The sequence below is a fragment of the Notolepis coatsorum genome (assembly GCF_963971535.1).
Source record: "Notolepis coatsorum genome assembly, chromosome: 4".
NCBI lineage: Eukaryota > Metazoa > Chordata > Actinopteri > Aulopiformes > Paralepididae > Notolepis > Notolepis coatsorum.
In genome coordinates this window covers 150,124,065-150,147,548 of record NC_140168.1, presented here as the reverse complement: position 1 = coordinate 150,147,548, position 23,484 = coordinate 150,124,065, and the positions used below count along the sequence as shown (strand labels likewise).

The following is a 23,484-nucleotide window of genomic DNA, read 5'->3' as shown; positions in this document are numbered from 1 at the left end:
CAAAAGCAGCGGGAGAAGAGGAAATAGAAACATATCTGGAGAAGCTAGAGTTACCATCGATAGGGAAAGAACAGAATGAAGAATTAAATAAAATAATTACGGAACAAGAACTGGAAGATGCAATTAGTAGAGCTAAAAACAACAAGTCTCCGGGGAGCGACGGATTCCCATCGGAATTCTACAAGACATTTAGAACTGAATTAGCACCCATGTTAGGGGCGGCGTTCAGACACACGATGGAAGAGGGGAAAATGCCCCCCTCGTGGAAGGAAGCCATAATCACCACGATACCGAAGGAAGGGAAGGATAGGGAATTATGTAGTAGTTTCAGACCTGTGTCCATACTCAACGTAGATTACAAGATGTATACATCGATAATATCAAAAAGGTTTGAGACGTTTATGCCAGACATTATAGATGAAGATCAAACTGGATTTATTAAAGGGAGACAGACACAGAACAACGTGAGAAAGACATTACACATAGTAGAGGAGATACAAAAACAAGGGGGTAGCGCGGTACTGATTAGCCTAGATGCAGAAAAAGCGTTCGACAGTGTGAGCTGGACATTTTTATATAAAACATTGATGAGGTTCGGACTGAACGGGAGGGCGATGAAGATGATCAAGGCGCTATATCAAGAGCCGACAGCGAGGGTTAAGGTGAATGGCAGCTTGACGGATAGAATCAGATTAGAGAGGGCTACCAGACAGGGATGTTGTCTCTCACCGACGCTCTTCGCCGTTTTCATAGAACCACTGGCACAACTGATCAGACAGACCGAGGACATCAAGGGAGTAAGGATAAAGGGAACGGAATATAAACTAGGCCTATTTGCAGACGACGTGATAGTATACATGAGGCAACCAGAAAAGAGCTTCCCGGCACTGATGGATCTACTGAAGGAATATGGCCACTACTCAGGATACAAACTAAACGTGACAAAGACACAGACCTTAGCATGGCACTATTCTCCAACGACGGAAATTAGAGAACAGTACGGGATAAGATGGGACATGGACAAGATTAAATACTTAGGGGTGAACATCACGAGAGGGGTGGAGAAACTGTTTGAGGCGAATTATACACAGATAAATCAGAACATCAAGAGAGACCTAGAGAGATGGACAGTAATGCCCTTGGACTTCAATTCAAGAATAGAGGTCATTAAAATGAACATACTATCAAGGTTACTGTACCTATTCCAGTCACTACCGATACAAATACCACAGAATCAATTCAGGGAGTGGGACAGACTGATATCGAGGTTCATATGGGCGGGGAGAAGACCACGGTTCAGATATAAAACACTACAACTACTGTTGTGAAGGGCCAGATTAAACCGAATATATATATTTATTTATATATATATATTTAATTGTATTTGTATATTCTCTAATATTCCCTGATATCCCTTGTATATTCCTTGTACAATATGCATTGAATATCCATTCTAGCCTACTGAACATCCCATAATAGTCTCCATTCTACTATTGGTCGAGACCTTGGTGCCAGGCTGCCATACCCCTCAGACCCAGTTCAAACGTACCGCTCCACATGTACGAACAAGTCCTAGTTCCGCGTAGGAATCTGGCTACCGCACCACTAATGGGACTATTTGTTCATAGTGCGTATATATACTGCGCTACTAAAGTAGGACTTGCTTTTCAGTCCAGTTTCTTACCCTCCAATAGAGTCACAGACGTAAAGCCTCCCCGCGACGCCACGTGTGGGAGTAAGGCCAAGTTCGCCTACCATCGGTATTGAGACATCGTGTATATTAATATTTGAATAGTCATATTTGGCACTATATCGTCGAGTTGGACGTAGTCTATTAAGCTAATAATAGTCTGTTAATATATAGTGCTTCGTGCGGTGAGAATACTACCGTAGTCAGTACCCCATCGTTTCGGGCAGAGAACTGGCTGCTTACCCAGGGTGGTTGACCCCATGTGAAGCTGCACCCGAGGAGCCCCAGAGCCGACGAGCGAGTGGACCTGTATACCGGATTATTCTACCGACGACAGCCCGCCTTCCCAGGCACGGATTATGCTTTGTATACTTTGATTATTCCATGGATAAAGACCCCCGACACTGCCGTGTGTTGGAACCCCCCCCCCTGGAGAGGACGCAAGGTGAGGAGACGCTCTGCAAGACGAGGTCGCTTCACGTCTGTCCCCCGTGGACCGGAGAGAGCCGGCCCACAAAGAGTCCACCTGCTTTCATCTGTGGTCCAAGGATCGCCGGCGCATTGAACGGCACTACAGTGGGTTCACCTGGGATACCCTTGGCCGGACGAGGCAGCCGGATTCTACCCCCCCCCCCCCCTCCTACTCCTGTCGGCTTACAAGCGACCGGATTAACCCCCTCTAGTGTATCTAGTATATAATCATTAAAGTATCATTGCTGTTATTCCTTAACTATTCCAGGTCGTATATTTACCACCTGCGCCTTCAGAGATTGGACATTCTCTATTGATATACCGACGAATACTCTTTGCCATAAAAGTGCATACTATTTCAATTCATAAATGTAATTAAGTGATTAAGTGCTTGTTCTACAAACCATCGCTGTGTAGAAATAAAGACCTGTTTCGACTTCGTACATTTGTGTTGGATCCGTTTCATCTACGTGAGAGTGTTTATGATAATATATTTATGCCGTGTACTGGGTGGCCGAATATTAAGTACAAAGGTAGTGGTAGTAAGTATCATATCTAGTAATACAGTCAGGGAATTGTACCCCTCAGTTACAACTACCAAAGGAAGAGGGAGGGATGGCAGTACCCAGCCTACAAGATTATTACTATGCAGCACAACTGAGAGCAGTGACGTGCTGGTGTAACGACCAGTGTTGTGCTAGTTACTGAAAAATAGTAACTCAGTTACTTTACTAGTTACTTCATTTCAAAGTAACTTCGTTACTGTACTAGTTACTTACACCCAAAAGTAATGAGTTACTGTGAAAAGTAACTATTTAGTTATTTAAAAAAAAATTAAAAAAAAAAATTGCTCAAGTCCCATGCCCCATATACTCAAAATCGGTTGATCAACTTGACAGTTTCCATTCACATCACCGAACTCTGCTAAGCAATGTGGTCTAGAGCGTTTCATTATATATTCCCTCCCCGCTGTATGTATATTTCTCTCCCACCCACCCACCCCCTCCTAATGTACAGTCCCCTCCCCATCATATGTATATACTCTGTCAGTATCTAGGGGTAACAGTACTGTATATTTGAATACCGCTTATGTCACAAATGTATCAGTACTAAATACCTATATGTCCCTATGCCATAAATGTCATGTATGTTGTGTATGTCATAAATGTCTATATGAATTGAAAATGGGGGACCCTGATGGAAACAAGACAAACGTCTTTCTCAGGTCTGCATCCCCTTAACAATTGTATGTATTGAGCCGTACTGTATTGTACCCATTCTGCAATCTGTTAAATAAAGTTTTCATTCATTCATTCATTCATCCATTCATTAATTCATTCATAACCATCTTGCAGCGTTGTTATCAAAGCATTGCAACGTTAGAATAGTTAGGATATCAATTGTGCATGAAAGGACTATATTTATATTGTTTGATTAGTATTATGAGATTCCCTGGCAGATTTCGTACAGTCAAAATCCGTTGATCTTGAGTTTCAGTGAACACATTGCACTCACCGTCACCAGTCTGCGGTGGTCGAGATGTAACGTTAGTCCAGTTGACTCCAGCAGCCCTTCAAACATGTTCTTTATCTCGTTTCCATGTTGTATATTAATTATCTCTCCAAGTAGTTGCTAAATGGTTTGTTAGTTCGTTATTATTACTGCGTTCTTATTATGTAGATTCATAGCGAGCGTCCTCTTGTTGTTTACTGTAGAGAGCGCCTATTTCTTTCAGAACGTCAGTGGCCAATCAGAAGTGCGAAACCAGAATGAGGCTACGGAAAGAAATAATAATAATAATAATAATACTTCGTTTTATATAGCGCCTTTCAGTCTACAGTAAACAAAACAAACGCAGGCGAAATAAGGACGCTCGCTATGAATCTACATAAAAAGAACGCAGTAACGAACTAACAAACCATTCAGTAACGTAAGTAGCGTTACTGAATTTCAAAAGTAATGCGTTAGAGTACTAGTTGCGGCAAAAAGTAACTTCGTTTCTGTAACGCGTTACTTTGTAACGCGTTAGTCCCAACACTGGTAACGACAGATATGAGGCAAGATGGAAAGACATTGAAAAAGAAGGGGAGGGATACAAGGTACAAGCTCTGGTGGGGGATAGGGAACTATTCAAAGAAAAAGAGGGACTGTTGGATCCAATCACCAAATGCACCTTGACCATATGGAACAGAGTAGTAAAAACACACAAATTGGAGAAGCAGTCAGGGGTCCTGAGATGGGTAGCACATGACAAGAGATTCAAACCAGGGAGGTTAGACCATGGATTCAGAAGGTGGGAGAGGGGGGGGGGCAACAGCGATATGCAAAATGATAGAGAAGGGAGAAATGCAGACACTACAAAAATTAAAGGAGAAATTTGGACTAGAAAACAGGGACCACTTCAGATATCTACAGGTTAGAGACTACTACAACAAAGAAATAAGGGGGGCCAAAGACGAGGAACAGAATGGAATAATAAAGATGATAGTATGGGCATACGAAGGGGGGCAAGGAAGAGTAATATCAGCAATATACCGGGCTATAATGACCAGCAAGGGACACACGACCGATTATATAAGGGAGAAATGGGAGAGAGAACTAGAGATAGGAATAACAGGGAAGGAATGGGGGAACATATGCGAGGTACAACATTCAACAACAGGATCGAGAATATGGAACGAATTTGGATGGAAAAACATAATCAGATTCTTTATAACCCCAGAGCTGAAGGGAAAATATGCACCAACACAAAAAGCATGCTGGAGGATGTGTGGGAAGGAGGGGGCAAATCACACGCACATATTCTGGGGATGTCAGAAGCTGAAGGGGTATTGGGAGGAGATAGGGGAAGCAATGATCAGAATATTAGGATACGGGCTACCACTAACAGGACTGGTGCTTTACTTAGGAGACCTGACACACGAGGGAATACAAGGGGGGGACAAATATTTAATAAAGATAATGTTGATAGCGGCCAGAAAAGCAATAACGAGACTGTGGTACAAGGAAGACCCACCGACAATAGCAAAATGGGTAGGAATAGTAGAGGAGATACAGGATATGGAGAGGATAACACACATGCTGAGGTTACAGGAAGAGAAATTTGGGGAAAGATGGGGAAAGTGGGAGGATTATAAAAGGAACGAGAACGACATCACAGAGGAAGAACCAAATGCAACACAAGAGGGCGAAGGGTAAAGGAGGAAAGATGTTCAAGGAGGGTCTATGAACCCATGTCACACACCTGTGCTTTAGTTAGTATTTTCTATTTTGTTTTTGGGATATTACAATTGCTGAATGCTTTTATACCTTATTATTTATGTCTGTTTAACGGTGTGATATTAAATATTCAGGGATGATGTGGTTTGTGTATGGGTGAACCAAAAGGCAAAGTGAAAGTTAATAAACAAGAGAAAAAAAAAGAAAGGACGAAGGATAAGGGAAGAAAGAAGCTCAAGGAGGGTCTCTGGACCCAGATCACACATACAAGCCTTAGTCAGCATTTATCATCTTTGAGTAGGAATTACCTGTTTATGCCTGTTTAAGGGAGATACACAATCAGCCTTTGTATCAAATACCTAGAAAACAACAGTAGGGGAACCAGACAACTAACCATGTGATACCCATGTAAATATTTATGTGCACTGTTTTTTCTTTTTGTTTTTATTGTGATGCTAGTCTCTTTATTTTTTATTATTTATTTTTTGTAAGTGCTGTCTGTCTAAAAACTGTTAATAAAAAAAAAAAAAACATAAAACGAATATACTCGTTTTTGGCGGTCAACGCATGCGCTCTGAAGGATCTCGAATTTCAAGTAATCTTTTTTTTGCTGCTTTGAAATTCAAAATCCCCCGACTTAGCAGAGAGACGACAGCGATGCAATTTTTTTTATAAATCTGCATTTTAACAAGTCATTTGATCTTGAGACTTAAAATGTTGTTTTTCTTGAAACAAGTGGGAAAACTACTTGCAAAGCATGTTGGCTCGTTTCAAGCTCTAGTCTTGGGATAAGTCGACTGATCTGCCTTATGTTAATTATTATTATTCAAACAAGATGAATTGGAAACACATGTGTATTATTTAGTCTATCTCTAGTTTTCCTAAATAGAATCCGACCATGCTCAGTGAAACTAGCCATACATTAATTTGTGATAATTTTGAAGCTTTGATTTTCCCCCCTATTCCTTAAAGGGGGAGTGCCACCCATTTTAAAGATTCACTCATATTCTTCCTGTGCCCCATGGCAGTTCAGTGTCTCAGTTTGTGAACACACGCCACTCTATCCTAAAGCTAGACATCAGAGGGAGAACCCTCCAGTCTGTGATGTCACTGGGATGTGAACTCTGGGGCTGCTCCATAGACAGTGAATAGGGAACTGGCTTCATCAGGCCATGAACACTTTATATTATAATGAGGAGATGGAGCACTCTGCAAGTTTTGAATGGAGAAATCTGTATCTCTGGACAGGAGAGGGGATAGGAGAGAAGGGGAGAGGAGAGGGGATAGGAGGGAAGAGGAGAGGGGATAGGAGGGAAGGGAAGAGGAGAGGGGAGAGGAGAGAAGAGGAGAGGGGATATGAGACAGGAGAGGAGAGGGGATAGGAGAGGAGAGGGGATATGAGACAGGAGAGGAGAGGGGATAGGAGAGAAGAGGAGAGGATAGGGGATAGGAGGGAAGGGAAGAGGAGAGGGGACAGGAGAGAAGAGGAGAGGGGATACGAGACAGGATAGAAGAGGAGAGGGGATAGGAGACAGGAGAGAAGAGGAGAGGGGATAGGAGATAGGAGAGAAGAGGAGAGGGGATAGGAGAGAAGAGGAGACAGGAGAGAAGAGGAGAGGGGATAGGAGAGAAGAGGAGAGGAGACGGGAGAGGAGAGGGGAGAGGAGAGGAGACAGGAGAGAATAGGAGAGGAGACAGGAGAGGAGAGGGGATAGGAGAGAAGAGGAGACAGGAGAGGAGACGGGAGAGAAGAGGGGATAGGAGAGGGTGTGAGAGGAGAGAAGGGAGGTCGGGGGAAGAGGAGGAAACGGAAGAGGAGGAGAGAAAAGGAGAGGAGATAGAGGGAGAGGATGGGAGAGGGGGGATGAGAGGAGAGAAGGGAGGAAGGGGGAAGGGAAGAGAAGAGGAGAGGGTGTGAGAGGGGAGGTAGGGGGGAAGAGGAGGAGACGGGAGAGAGGAGAGAAGAGGAGGAGAGAGGATGGGAGAAGGGAGGGGGGGATAAAAGGAGAGGAGAGAAGGGGGAAGGAGCGAAAGGAGGAAGGAGAAGGTCTTGTCAGGGACAGTTACTCAGTGACTGTATGTGCACGTGTGTAGGTGTGTGTGCTACTTGCCAAATACTTGTAGTCTGACCAAGCTTTCCATCTCCTCCCCCATCCTTCCTCTCTCCACAGACACCTCGTCGGGCTCGGAGGGCGAGGGGGGGCCGGGTGACGAGGAGGGCAAGGGAGGAGGCGAGGGCGGCACTTCCTCCAGCCACGAGGGAAGCATCAGCATGGAGCACTGGATCAGGTCTGTGGAGGTTACGAGAATAAAAACCAAAACAACACAATATAAATAATATATTCCATATCCCCTAAATGTCTGGGGACCCCACGCTTTGAACATTCGTATTGGAGGGATGTTTCAACCCCCCCCCCCCCCGTGGAAGCATTCAACCACTCTGGGGGAGAATAGTTCGCTGCCACTCACAAAGACAAAGTGGAAAACACGGGTTGTTAACACATTCCCTGCCACGCTTATATCCATCAATGTTTGATCACTGCCACCAGTCTAAGCCTATGCAGATGTTTACCTTCTTTGCAGGGCTATAACTTTTTAAATTGTATTGCTAAATTGACATTACTATGGCCCATTCAACATCGATTATCTATCGTTCAGGATGTAGGAACGTTTAACTTTTTCATTCATAGATTCATATGAAAATACCGTCTAGAATATAAATATGTTTTTATCGTTTTCTGCAGTAATTCCTAGAACGTGAGATATAGGCATAAACGCATATATAGATTATCAAATGCCGTTTGTTGGCGATACACGCTATATTAAAAATTTCAACTGTACATGATCCTAAACGTTATGACTTATCATGCGCGGATGAATGGGGGGGGGGTGGGGGGGTCGTTTATAATTCCGTGATAGTCAGTAAATGCTTTATGTAGTATGGGTGATATATTGATCAGAGCAGTTTGCATGGATAATAATAAACAAACGCGCTGAAAATGACGTCAGCGTCCTCTTACCGTTAGCCGATGAGACTGGAGTAAAAAGATCCCACTTATTTGATGCGATCTCCTAAATCCATTTCAGGTTTGTATAATCATAATAAACGCCCCAAATCGTATCGATTATTGCGTTATGCCAGCGATCGCTACACACGGACGTGTGTCTACAGTCCCGCAACAATATGCGAGTGCCGGACGCATTTGCCAAATGCACCGGAGATCTCCAGAGATCCACTTCCGGTTTCAACTCGCCGATCATCCACCAGGCGGCAGTATTGAAGCGTTGCAGAGTTGTGCAGGCTCCCACTGCATCAGACCAGGCTCCGTGAGGGAATTATGAATAACATGGCGAAAAAATGAAATATGATCTCAATAATGTTGTACACCGTGGAATGGCAGAATTCGCATGAACTTGAAACACGTCGTAAGCCGTTTGCGGCGGTGGATGTGTTAATAGAATCCTTTAATAATCCCGTGGGAAGTTCGGCACTACAGATCGCTCACATTGAACAACAATAAACATTTAGGTAGTCAATAGGACTAAAATAAGAATATAATAATATTAAAAATAAGAATAAAATAGAATAAAGAATAAAATACGGTCCGGGATATACATTCTGGTATGTATATACATTCTAAAATCTTAAATATAAACTATACAGCCAAAAATATACCAAAATGTACAGTAATAAGTGTAAAGATTTTAAGTGTCCAGGAAGATTGTGAGAAGTGTAAACATTTTTAAGTGTCCAGGAAGATTTCGCCAGGCTATACAGTCACCCTGTGCTCAGTGATGCATTATAGAGTCTAATGGCTGTCGGAATGAAGGACTTCCTGTGCCGTTCAGTGTTGCATCATGGGAGTCTTTGAACGTTGAACATTGAACGTTGATTTAATAAAAAAAAATTACTAATTGAATCAGATTAATCACTTTATTCAAATTGAAGATTTTGTTTGAGGATTATTATTATTATTTGAAATGTTTTGGATTAACACTTTAATCGCCGGAAACGCCGAAACTCGTCATTCCCCGCCATGCTCATTCTGCCGAAGACGCCGTAACACGTCTTTGATATCAATATTTCAAAAATCTGTGATCGCAATCATATTTCTCCCCCGGGGACCTGAGATATACTGCTGAGCTCCACTCAACTCTCTAACGGTTCAAGAGCGCCATCTGGTGGCCGATCAGCAGATCGCCCAACAGGAAGTCATGAGGATGAAGTGGTGCTCACCCATATTTCGTCCGGGCACTCGCTATCATTAGCAGGACTCCATCTTGACACAGTGAACACTGATTGGTGCAAATAACTCGACAAACAACATGATTTGGACGTATATACTATTATACAACCTAGAAATGGATCGGGTATTTATACATCCCATAATAGGAATATCTCTGCTCCACGCTCATCGCCCAACGGCGCGAGGAAGATACGGTAAGATCCAGCGTTATTTTCCAACGTGTTCTTTACTAACTGCTCTGATGATCATATCACCCACACTAGATGAATGATATAACGTTGCCCACGGAATTATAAACGACCCCCCGCCCATCCGGTCATCATCAGATCATACGTAGTAATTTCTAGAAGCATCTCCAGTTGAAATCTAGCACCGATCGCTATCAAACTGTATTTGATCATCAATATAATGCATTTGGGGCTATAAATCAAGTTCTGGAGAAAGCTGCAGAAAACGATAAAAACATACTTTTTTTTTTGATCCACTTTTTCTCCCATTTTCTATATTTTTTCTCCCATCCCAATTTCGTATCATCCAATTCAACCCTCCCCTGTCACGGACGCTGTTTCTTGCCTCCCACAAGCCGGCTGCAATGTGAACTAAGTCATACATAGCACAAGTCCCCTCACCTGTGCAGCTCGATCTCTCAGTGGCGAGGAGTAACGCGTGGGAGGCTCACGCTGCCCCCGACACTTCCTGATTCTACTGCGCAGGCGCACCAACCGACCTGTAGGAGTCGCTGTCCACAACGCCCGATCCCCACCCATCAGTTTCCCACCCCCTAATACGGTCAATGTGTATTAGTACTAGGCTTGGGCGGTATGACTTTTTTCATACCGTTATATCTTGATTACCTAATACCCCGGTATACGGTATATGACGGTATGACTTTCATTATCATCAGCGGGGGGGGGGGGGGTGTTACCAAGTAAACAAATCACGGAGCTCTCAGAATGGTAGCAGTTCGCCCGCAGCATCTAGTGCTAACGTTAAGCTCTCAGAATGATAGCAGTCCTCCCGCAGCATCTAGTGCTAACATTAAGCTCTCAGAATGGTAGCAGTTCTCCCGCAGCATGCTAGTGCTAACGTTAAGCTCTCAGAATGGTAGCAGTTCGCCCGCAGCATCTAGTGCTAACGTTAAGCTCTCAGAATGGTAGCAGTTCGCCCGCAGCATGCTAGTGCTAACGTTAAGCTCTCAGAATGGTAGCAGTTCGCCCGCAGCATGCTAGTGCTAACGTTAAGCTCTCAGAATGGTAGCAGTTCGCCCGCAGCATCTAGTGCTAACGTTAAGCTTTCATAATGGTAGCAGTTCTCCCGCAGCATGCTAGTGCTAACGTTAAGCTCTCAGAATGGTAGCAGTTCGCCCGCATGCTAGTGCTAACGTTAAGCTCTCAGAATGGTAGCAGTTCGCCCGCAGCATCTAGTGCTAACGTTAAGCTCTCATAATGGTAGCAGTTCTCCCGCAGCATGCTAGTGCTAACGTTAAGCTCTCAGAATGGTAGCAGTTCTCCCGCAGCATGCTAGTGCTAACGTTAAGCTCTCAGAATGGTAGCAGTTAGCCCGCAGCATCCTACACACAACAACAACACATAATATCGTCACAACGCTTTACGGTATTTTCACAGCACTGTCGCAACATTACCGTAAAGCGTGAACACCGTTGTGATCATACACAACACTACAGTTAGCTCTCAGAATAGCCAGTTAGCCCGCAGCACCAGCAACGGTAAGCGTGTCTCATTTAATTTCACTCACTGAAGCGGGGTTCCCCTCCTCCTCTTCCTCCTCCTCCTGTGTGTAGAGACAACCAGCTCTGCATGGCTCGCCCCACTAGTGAGGACTAGTCTCGCCCTCTGCTGGCGCGTGTGTGCACTACAACAAAACTCCGTTTAGACGGTATTGATTTTCAATACCGTCGGTATTTCGAAATACCCCGGTATACCGTAATACCGTCATACCGCCCAAGCCTAATTAGTACGGACGACCAGCTAAACTGAAAGCAAATGTGGAGCGCTGGGCTCGAACTGACGAGCCCAGCGTCTCCAGCATTTCGTGGCGAGCGCCTTGCCCACTACGCCACGTAGCCGCCACGATAAAAACATACTTATACTTTAGACCGTATTTTAGTATGAATATGTGAATGAAAAAGTATAACGTTGCTACACCCTGAACAATAGATATAGGACATTGAATGAGCCATAATAATGTCAATTTAAACAATTACAATTAAAAAGGTTATAGCCCTGCAAAGAAGGGGAACTTCTCCATAGACAAATAGAGATGGCGAGGGATGGTAAATTATGAATTTAACCATGGCGATCAAAGTGTTAAAATATAAAATATGACGACAGACATTCAAAGCTTTTTTCGAAAACTTCAATAGAAACTTTGAATGTAAAAGAAAAAAAATTTACATTCGGTACAGCCCTAGTAATGTGACGTGTGATTGTGCCCCAGGTGTGTCTGCGTGGAGCTCCACACACCAACTATCTTTAACCCTTGTGTGGTTCACCCAATGTTCACGCGTCTGGTGGACCCACAACACTATTGGGATTTTAAAACAATAAGGCCATAACAATTAATGTAAAAATACTTAACCCTTTCACTGCCACACTACAGAAGGTTAACCCTTTACTATCACACTACCGAACTGCGGTTACCGTCGGTAGTGTGATAGTAGAGGGTTCTGTTTCATTATGGCTTTCGCTCAGCATCATCTGCACTGTACTTCACTTCGTGCACGTGCACTGAATAAAAAATTCCACCATGTACCTTTACATCCCAACATTCGTCTGGCCACACCCCCATCCGCTTACCTTCATAAGCAGGTGTGTGGTCACCTACTCGCCTCCTTCTTCACTTTCACCACAAGGAAGTGCCTTCGGTAGATCCCCACTTGACGAGGTTGTTAGTAGAAGAAAGTTGGAAAACAAAAGAACGGGAAGATACGTTGACATCATATCTTTATTTTCTCTCTCACTATTTCGAGAAAATACGGCGATATTGTCTTCGTTACTGGAGTGTCTGGAAGATGATGATCTTTCTGACTTTCAACGGCTGTTTCGTATTAGGAGCTCACACCGCTGACATGCTCCCCAGCTACAGTCCTCCTTGCTGCGGCTGGATGGGTTGGCCCTCCGGCCATACAGCTGTACTGTGGGAAGCACCGACTGTTGTGAGAAGCGGTTGTTTCCAGGGTGGGGTACGTACTGTTTTGCTTGCGAGCTCTGGTTGTTGTTGATGCTGTGGGGGTTAGCTGACAATTTTACGAAACGCGACTCCAGACTGGGGTCCTCTGCTCGGCTTAAACGGCGGTCGGAGGATCTTGGTCTGACGCCCATGATGGTCAATCTAGTGGGCCGCGACCAGGGCCTGGTGAACCCAGGATTCTCTGGACGAGCGGATGCTTCTCTGTCCCGTGCAGGCCCCATCTTTCACATAAAAGTGAAAGTACACCCTAACGAGGAAATGTGGGCATAGGATCTTCTTTATCGGGAGTTCCATGCTCAAAGTCGGCTGCAGCCCGAAATAGGAATTGTGCTGGCCCCCGCTGTATGTCTGGATCACTGTTGAAAACTGTGTTTGACATTCTTTTTCTTTTCCCTCTTAAGGATGGGGAGGGACTTGGACAGCGGCCTGTCTGAAGTGTGGCTTGTTATGTCGTTGTGTACAGTTCAGGTGATAGCTGCTTAGCTGGCGTGCTAGTTGTGGCCTACTGTGTTAGCCAGTCAGCTGTTACCTGCGGCGCTAGCTCGCTGTGTTTACCAGGCTAGTAAACGTCGGACGGCTGTTAGCTTAATGCTACACTGTTGATACGATACTGTGACTATAACATGCCTTAAAACACTCTGACTACAACGTCATCTTTGACAGAGGATGTTAGTCGACCCTACACCCGGTTGCCAGTGCCAGCGAGGACTTTGTCAACATGGAGAACGGCGGCTGGGTGGCGTTGCGGACATACCCTCGTCACCGGCGCAGGAGGTGCTGGGTTCAACTCGGTGTCCCGTTAACCTGTGTTGCGGTTCTTTCGGCCTGCGTTCTGGGTGAAGGTAGGAGTCCCGACCGGACTTTAAACACTTCTTCTTTTCTTCCCTTCTAAATGTTTTGTAATGACGATGTTTCCAAAACATGTGTTGCTGCAATACATTGAGGATACGACGCCTGTTGTGTGTGAATTGTCGCTGGTATAGCTTCTCTCTGCAGTGAATCGGCGTTGTTTTTTACGTGTGTAAAAATGAACTGGTTGGTTGTGATGAGAACATGTGTGTTCATGTAACGTTGTACTTGTACCGTGGGTGAACTCACAACTAAGAGGGTTAATTAAACCTGTAAAGCTATGCTTAGTGACATGTGATTGAGGAATGAATCTTTTTCTCAGCCTGTGATGACAATGAACAGTATGTTCACACATTAACAGAGGTGCCTGTTCGCCTTGGTCGTATCAAGGGTAAGATAAGAGGGGTGTCCCCCCGGTTTCCCTGGGGCTTCCCCCCCTCCTCTCAGACATGTTGGTTACAATATATTGTGTCACTGTGTTTGTGGGGATACGATGTAACCCTCAGCTTAATTGCTGGGGTTGTGCTTTCCGCTTTTTCCTAAAGAAAATATTGTTTGGTCACTTATCATGTGTGCTTAGCAAGGCCTGTGGCCAATACATAATCGAGGATTCTGTATTCTCTCGTTATGAAAAACGGCGTTCCTCTGTAAGAGTGTACTTTGCCATTTTTTGTTATGATGAAGGGTTGTGTGTGTCTTGTGATCTACAACTCGGTTAGGTTTGGCCCACAGAAGCACATGTGTAAGTCTGGTACCGGGGCTCTTAAGGGGCCCTCTCTGTTCTGTGTTTTTTCCTTAGTAAAAATCAGATAGCAGGTTAGCACATGAGCTATGTGAGGCTGTTCGATGCTTCATGTAGCAGGCTATGACTGTGTCATGCTCTACTTGTCATTACATCGTATCATGGGTGTGGGGTCGTAAAGGGGTGAACTGGTAATCCTTTCCTCCCCTTTTCTGATTGGTCAGGGATTAAAACCTCCTGTCCTTCAAGGTTCCTGTCACGTTTCTGTTCGGCACGTTACAGGGTAAGAGGGGGGGGGGGGGGGGAGGGAGTTTCCTGGTCCCACACCCTGGAAGATTGGGCGTGTGCACCGTGGAAATTCCCCCGCCATAGAGTACGTCACTGAGCGCGTCTCTGTTGGTAAGACTTCCGTGGGTTGTTCAGGTCCATGTTATGGATCTGTTTCAGGGAGTTGTCAGAGCTCCTCCTCACGAAGCTCCTCCTTGGGGAGAAGTGCCTTCTGTGAGTTCGGCCTCTCCTTCCCTGTGAGGGAGCCTCCTCAGAGTTTCAGAGCCTCCTCCTCAGATTGTCAAGGTGAGTAGAACTTCAAAAAGGAGTTCTGCTCTATTGTGTGTGTATTCGATTCAATTCGATTATTGACTGTGTATTGGTTCAGTGCCTCCTCCTCGGAGAGCCCTAACCCAAGTGTTACATAGCTCAATGTTGCAATATATTCTTTTCAATCTATACAGCTCGCGTGGGAAGACTCTCTGGGGATTTCCATCTCCTCCCTGTGGCGAGGGTGGTGGGATGTAAAAATGTAAACAATTTTTACCCTCAGCTGCGTCACGTGGGATTCATGTCAGTCTGTGTTTCTTTCTTTTTTAAATAAAAAGAGGAAGGAACATGAAGCACGACGGCTCCGTGTCGTTCTCCCAGGCGACTTGGAGGAACAATGTTTGGTGTCTTGCTAGACTATCCATTGATGTGTTTGGGTCTCGACGCGTACATAGTGCTGGCTCGGGGTGTTTCTGTTAAGAATCACGCAGGGGCTAAGTGCGCCTTGGTTGCTCGTTATTAAAACAGCGTTTTTATAGGGCAACTGGGATGGAGTTTTGTCTCTTCCGAGCGCCAGTTTACTAGGTTGTCTCGATGAATTCTCGTTCATATCTGGGGGATGTTAACGGAATAGATCAGAACATAGGTAGAGGGGTCTCACGCCCTTGGGGTGGGCCACTGAGCGCGGTACAAATGGGACCGTCTGGGTGGCGCCCTCTTTTCATGTTTTAGATCGACACGCATACCTACCCCCTCTTCTGGAGTGGGCATGTCGGCGTGGTTAGGGCACAGGACTGGTTCTGGTCGCGCTGGTCCAGGTCAGTTAACCCGTTGTCCGCCGGGGACGCAGATCTGCTGTTCTGGTACCCTGAGGGACTTTTCGGGGGGAAAAATGCCGGGTCGGCCCGGGTGTCACAGGGTTAGGCGTTATGGAGACCCTTTGTTGGGTACATGTTGTACTCTGCACTATCGTAATGGCTTACGGCCATACCAACCTGTACACGCCCGATCTCGTCCGATCTCGGAAGCTAAGCAGGTTCGGTCCTGGTTAGTACTTGGTTGGGAGACCGCCTGGGAATACCAAGTGCAGTGAGCTTAGGGCTGGTTCTCCATTCTTTTCGCTCCTCTCTCACGCGTGGCGAAGAGGGGGCTGTTGGGGTGGTCTTTTGGACCTCCTCTGGTAACCCTGTGTGCTTCCCGAGCCGCCGGGCCCGGTCCGAAGTAATGTTTCGTCGACCCATAGGCCTGGAATAACCCTTTTTTGGAAACTGAAACACTTGTACTGCGGTATAGTCAGTGTATACCCGCAGGTGTGTTTTGGAGTTTTTTCTTGATGGGTTATAGGAACAACCACCGTCTGTGTACCGAGAGGGTGGTTGATTCCCTGGTGTGTTGGAGCAGAGTCAACTCCCGGGTTACCCGGTTGAGTGTGCCCCTGCACGTTCATGACGTCTGCCAATCGTGTCAGCCTTCTCTAACTCGACCCCTCTGGGTGGTTTTTTTTTAATGGAGGCTTTGTCATGGTGCTCAACAACGCCAGCATACGCCCCTTCCGCCGGGGGGGCTGTTTTCAGTTGACTCCTTTGGCGCCTGTCTCGTCTGCAGTGCTCCAGGCTCAGGTTACAGCCTGCTGCCTGGATTCCCCGGTGCGCTGCCTGCTTCCTTTGGTAGGACTTTTTTGAATGCTTACGGCCATGCTGACTGCCTGTTCTGCAGGGTCAGTGTGCCAGGCAGTGTACTATTGGGGGGAAAGGGCCCGCTCTTGGAGGGGCCCTATCCGAATACGCTGGCGATGTGGGGGGCGGTGTCACTAAGTGACCGCCTGGTGGGGTCTTGATGCCTGGCGTCATTGACCTCTCCGGGCCCCCTTTTTCCAGGGGATCCAGTCCCTTCAGTGGGTCTGGGTCTTCCTTCGTGCTCCGCTGCTACAGCCTTGCCACGGGGTTGGGTTTGCTCTTGACCCCGTGATTTTGGGGGCAGTAACGAGGGTTGTTCCTTCCGTTCGTTCCCTGGTGGCATGCGGGTTGTGCGCGTGCGTAGTCGTGGGGTCAAGCCACGGTCTGCTCACCCTGTGCGTTGAGTTGCTTGAGTTCCTCTTCGCACGGTCGGATCCGTCTCCCTCCCGTAAGCCTCCAATAGGGAGGGTATCCTCCATTAGGGAGGGTCGGGGGGCTCGGTCCTCCCCGGTCTGATGGTTGTGGGGGGCCTCAGCGGGGTATATTTGTCGAGCTATGGCTCCCGCTCAGCTCCTCTTGTGCAGATGATGCTGAGCGAAAGCCATAATGAAACAGAACGTAAGGTTATGTATATAACCAAGTTCTGTGAATTATGGCGACGCTCAGCATCAGACGCCGCTGCGGCCCTTGATCTCGCCTTGTGGTGAAAGTTTGGGAAGGAGGCGAGTAGGTGACCACACACCTGCTTATGAAGGTAAGCGGATGGGGGTGTGGCCAGACGAATGTTGGGATGTAAAGGTACATGGTGGAATTCTTTATTCAGTGCACATGCACGAAGTGAAGTACAGTGCAGATGATGCTGAGCGTCGCCATAATTCACAGAACTTGGTTATATACATAACCTTACGTTAACCTGCTGTTGTGTGGCAGTGAAAGGGTTAACCTTATGTGTATTGTCTCAGTGAAAGCAAAGGGCTAACCGTTTGGTAGTACGGCAGTGAAAGGGTTAACAGATCTCAATTACAAGCAATCTATGTTTATATTAAATTAATATTTGCCATTTACCTCTGCTAGATCACATTTATCAATGAAACTATTTGTTTTTTGTGATCAAATGTGATCTGAGAAAATAATCCATTATAATCAAGACATGTTTGTAATATAAATGAGGGGTATGTAATATAAATGTGTATGGGGTTGCACAGTGTGTTCTGTATTATGTTCTTAACATGGAATCTTCACATAAAAAGAGTCTCAGGTTAAAACAAATAACTCATTGTATAATTTCTCTTTGAGTAAACATTGAAGGTCTGACAGATCCGAATACCACACAAGGGTTACAATCGTTAAATAGAAAATGTGGATAGAATCTATATTAGGAATCATTAAGACTCTTTCCAGATAGGCTACGGTTTGTATCGTCTTCTATGAGAACAAAACCTAGCATGCAACAGCAAGAAATCACATATACAGTACAGTAGCTATGTCACAATAACAACACAAGATGCATTGGCATTTGAACAATGAACATAGCAACCCCAGCGTGCTTCCTGGTTTGCCTGCATCCCCAGCTTGCTTCCTGGTTTGCTGATGTGTTCCTCTCTAGCTTGTTGTCCATAGAAAGTCCTTAGGTGCAGAATTATACAGGAAGTAGATACCAATAGAGAGAAAAGGTGGTTAAAAGTTTTGTTTTCTAAATGTTAGCTTGAAATGCTAACTATTTGAAACCCAAGGTGGGTATTATCTAGCAGGCTGTCATTTACTAATATTATATATGTATATTCACTAATGAGACTGTTTCAAGTCAAGTCAAGAGTTTTATTTGTCACGGCATACAAGCATACAGTAAAATGCGGGGGATCTTGCCTGCAACGATAGTGCAATAATACAATAATAAGAATAGGATGAGAATAAGACATTTGTGCAATAATACAAGTAATAAGAATAAGGGGTGTAACGGTACGTGTATTCGTCCCGCGAAATTACGGTACGGCCGTCACGGTGCGGTACGCGCAGCCATACGGAGAATACGCCCCACAGCGCAAACACACGAGTCCCACATGCAGGCACTCGCGAGGTCCGTGCGAGAACAGTGCGCGTGGCCGGGCACACCGAGTCAGACTTCAGAGCGGGCGAAAGTGCACGGAGAAAGGCACATTTACATTGGAACAGCTGCAGGTTCCTTACAATTTTACAGTTTTATTTCGTTTTCTTGTTCGCCCAATAACGTTAACCAAATGAAACCAATGGAAAGAAACACACACGCATCGCCGACACACACACACGCGCCAACAAACACATCAACATTCTCCCCCGCCGGACTCACAGGCACAGCTCATCAAATAAGATGACAGATCATCTGAGCTCCACTGTATTTAAATCCAAATAATCCTCTGCCATTGTTGTAATGTCATCTGTTCTCTAGTATTCAGTCTCGTCGTGAAGTAAAATTCTCTCTAGAAGTGAAAGTGAAACTTCACAAGGATAAGTTGTTAAAGGGGCAGTAGGCAAGTGGATGCCTGAACACAGAATGACACCAGTATTACTGACTACCACGGCAAGCCTATAGAAAATTATTCTATTTAATAATAATAATTATAATAATTATCATAAATATAATATATAAATTAAAAAAATATTAAATAAAAAAATAAAATAAAATATTTATAATAATTATTATAAATATTTATTTTCTGTTTTACCGAACTCGTACCGAACTGTGACCCCAATACCGAGGTACGTACCGAACCGTGGCTTCTGTGTACCGTTACACCCCTACGTACTGTATATGTACATAAAGTTTACAAAAAGCATGGTAAGACATGCTAAGGGTCCACAACCTATACAGTATTATATATATATATATATATATATATATATATATATATATATATATATATATATATATATATATATATATATATATATATATATATAATATACAGTATTACTAATGAGTCCACATCACTAATGCTCTCTATACCATTTTCAAAGCAATTTGAAGTACACAGACTTTTAGAAAATCAGGTGGATCTCATCTCAGAGATCATATTTTATGCACATAACAATGTTTTCTTGATGTATAACTCAGTTTGTTCACTTGCACATTTGAATCCAGTATGCATTACTGTTCCCTAGAGAACCTTAACCCTTGCACTGCCACACGACAGAAGGTTAACCCTTTACTATCACACAACCGACGGCGATGCTCCATCATTAGCATCATTAGCTCTGTGATAGTAAAGGGCTAACCTTCTGTATTGTCACAGTGAAAGGGTTAACCGGCTGTCGTGTGGCAGTGAAAGGGTTAATTAAGACGTTATCCTAACTTTTCTTATCTTATCTGATCTTCTCTCATCGTATCTCATCAGCCGCGCCCTCCATGGCACCTCCTCCACCACCACCTCCACGGCCTCCTCCTCCTCGTCGACACGCAGCGGGGGCAGCGGAGCGGCTGCTGGCAGGCTGGCGGACGTCTTGGCCCACCACGCCCACCTCTCCCACCACCACCACAAGTCAGGTGAACCGCTGAGCTGAGCCCCGCTGGGACCCTGAGGTTTAGAGCGCCGGACCCCTGCGCTGAGGTCTATGGTTTAGAGTAGGGCTGGGCTATTAATCGAAAAAAGATCACGATCTCGATTCATAGACCTATGCAATCTCATTTCTAAAATATGATGATTTTTTTTTTTACTTTTTACTTAACTTTTAAATTATGACGATTCTGACTTGAGTTATTTTGTATGTTACAAGAGACTTTTAAGTTTAAGTCAAGCACTTTCATATATGTTATGGTTAAGTTTAAGTCAAGCACTTTCATATGTTATGTTGTCTGTTTAAGAAAGAGTGCATTCACATTTTAGCAAGAATCGCCCAGCCCTAGTTTAGAGCGCTGGGACCCCTGTGCTGAGGTCTATGGTTTAGAGGTGCTGGGACCCCTGTGCTGAGGTCTATGGTTTTGAGCGCTGGACCCCTCAAGTTCAAGTTTCAAGTTTCAAGTTTCTTTAATAGTTGTCATACAGAAGTACAGAATACTTTCATACAAAATGCTTCTTACTGTTACGCTCCAGAGACTGTGCTAGACAAGATAGTATCAAATAACATAGTATAGCATGTAGTTTAGAAGAAGAAAATGAGGTCACAGTGTTCGGTATAGACATATGTACAATGTTCTGAGTTACCATATAATATACAATACTATGCAGTGTACTAATGTACAGTACTATATAGTGCAAAGCAGAAATGGGATGAGGTACAATTTAGGTACAATTTACAGTAAGGTGTACGAGTTGTAGTGCAATCCTTCATCAATAAATATAAAGTGTGGGGAGTGGGTGCTACGGTGTGTTTGTTTAAAGTGGGTGTGTGCTATAAAGTGTGTGGAGTGGGTGCTACAGTGTGTTTGTTTAAAGTGAGTGTGTGCGTGTGGATGTGTGTGCTATGTGCGTTTGGTGGTTGTTGTTGTGTAGTGTTCATTCATTGTTCGTTTAGCAGCCTGATGGCCTGGGGATAGAAGCTTCTTCTGAGTCTTTCTGTGCTCGCCTTGAGACTCCGGTATCGCTTGCCTGACCGCAGCAGTTCAAAGAGGCAGTTGTTCGGGTGACTGGAGTCTTTAATGATTCTCTTAGCCTTGCCCTTGCAACGCTTGTTGTAAATGTTCTGGAGGGTGGGGAGCCCCCCTCCAATTGTGCGTTCGGCTGAACGTGTCACTCTTTGTAGTCTGCTTCGGTCTTGTGCAGTGCTATTCCCAAACCAGGAGGTGATGTTGCCGTTCAAGATGCTCTCTATTGTACATGAGTAGAAGTTCTTAAGGATCTTCTGACTGACTTGGAACTTCCTTAGGCGCCTGAGGAAGTAGAGGCGTTGTCGTGCCTTCTTCACAACACTGTCAATGTGTGTGGTCCATGTCAAGTCCTCGGATATGTAGGCTCCGAGGTACTTAAAGCTGTTGACTCTCTCAACCGGTGCCCCGTCGATGCTGAGGGGGCTGTAGTCCTTGACCCCCGACCTCCTGAAGTCCACAATCATCTCCTTTGTTTTGCTGACGTTCAGGGAGAGGCTGTTTTCCTGGCACCATCCCGCCAGGACCTTGACCTCTTCCAGGTAGGCCCTGGAAGGACCTGGGCCCCTGTGCTGAGGTCTATGGTTTAGAATACGCTGGACCCCTGTGCTGAGGTCTATGGTTTAGAGCGCTGGACCCCTGTGCTGAGGTCTATGGTTTAGAATACGCTGGACCCCTGTGCTAAGGTCTATGGTTTAGAATACGCTGGACCCCTGTGCTGAGGTCTATGGTTTAGAATACGCTGGACCCCTGTGCTGTGGTCTATGGTTTAGAATACGCTGGACCCCTGTGCTGAGGTCTATGGTTTAGAATACGCTGGACCCCTGTGCTGAGGTCTATGGTTTAGAATACGCTGGACCCCTGTGCTGAGGTCTATGGTTTAGAATACGCTGGACCCCTGTGCTGAGGTCTATGGTTTAGAATACGCTGGACCCCTGTGCTGAGGTCTATGGTTTAGAGCGCTGGACCCCTGTGCTGAGGTCTATGGTTTAGAGCGCTGGACCCCTGTGCTGAGGTCTATGGTTTAGAGCGCTGGACCCCTGTGCTGAGGTCTATGGTTTAGAGCGCTGGACCCCTGTGCTGAGGTCTATGGTTTAGAGCGCTGGACCCCTGTGCTGAGGTCTATGGTTTAGAGCGCTGGACCCCTGTGCTGAGGTCTATGGTTTAGAATAAGCTGGACCCCTGTGCTGAGGTCTATGGTTTAGAGGTGCTGGGACCCCTGTGCTGAGGTCTATGGTTTAGAGCGCTGGACCCCTGTGCTGAGGTCTATGGTTTAGAGCGCTGGACCCCTGTGCTGAGGTCTATGGTTTAGAGCGCTGGACCCCTGTGCTGAGGTCTATGGTTTAGAATAAGCTGGACCCCTGTGCTGAGGTCTATGGTTTAGAATAAGCTGGACCCCTGTGCTGAGGTCTATGGTTTAGAATAAGCTGGACCCCTGTGCTGAGGTCTATGGTTTAGAATAAGCTGGACCCCTGTGCTGAGGTCTATGGTTTAGAATAAGCTGGACCCCTGTGCTGAGGTCTATGGTTTAGAGCGCTGGACCTAGGCCTGCCACGATAACCCATTTTGCTGGGCAATTAATTGCCCCCGAAAATATCGCGATAAGCGATATTATTGCGACCGGTTAGATAATTTTTTTTTTGGAGAAATTTATTTCCCAAAACCTTTATTTTGAAGCCCACCGCTCCGTCTTTTCCGGTGTTTAAGACTTTTATTTTGAAGCCCACCGACCGGACCGGAAGTATTGTTGTGATTATCAGGTACTTTTTGGGTACCAGAAAAGTCACGTGAAACACTGCAGACCACTGAATAGAGACGCGTCTCTAGGATTTCATAATCATTATGTTTGCAGCAGGCACAAGTGCAATAAACAAAGGATACAGTCACTGTGTATTCTGCCTCATTTATTGATTAAACAAAACCGACATCAACACAATTTGCCACCGAGCGGAGAGTTTAGTCTCGCAAAAAGATCGCTGACTTGTTAAGGCTTGTTGTTAGGTTAGGTGCTAATGTTGTGCTAGCGTTTTAGCATGGCTATCGTACATAGCGTGATCAATATAACTCGCTATTGATTGTTTGTATGAGTAACGTTAATGCTAGTAGAATAGACACAACGTGAGGTAATCACCATCCATTTTAAACCGGTTATTACCTAATGCTAACGTTAGCAAATAGACGCGACTGGTAACGTTACAGCTTGTTAGCCTAATGCTCGTTAACGTTAGCATAGACAGCCTAGCTAACGTTAACGCTTGTAGAATAGACACAATGAGAGGTAACGT

General features: G+C 45.2%; 1 protein-coding gene across 1 annotated transcript in view; it reads left to right on the top strand.

Moving 5' to 3' along the window:
• The window catches only part of dip2ca (disco-interacting protein 2 homolog Ca), an 837,941-nt gene that overhangs the window by 498,816 nt on the left and 315,641 nt on the right, over positions 1 to 23,484 (top strand). Inside the window, exons 5-6 of the mRNA XM_084312140.1 lie at positions 7,552 to 7,669; positions 20,013 to 20,161. Of these exons, the coding sequence (XP_084168266.1) occupies positions 7,552 to 7,669; positions 20,013 to 20,161 (267 nt within the window). The remainder of the gene's footprint in view (positions 1 to 7,551; positions 7,670 to 20,012; positions 20,162 to 23,484) is intronic.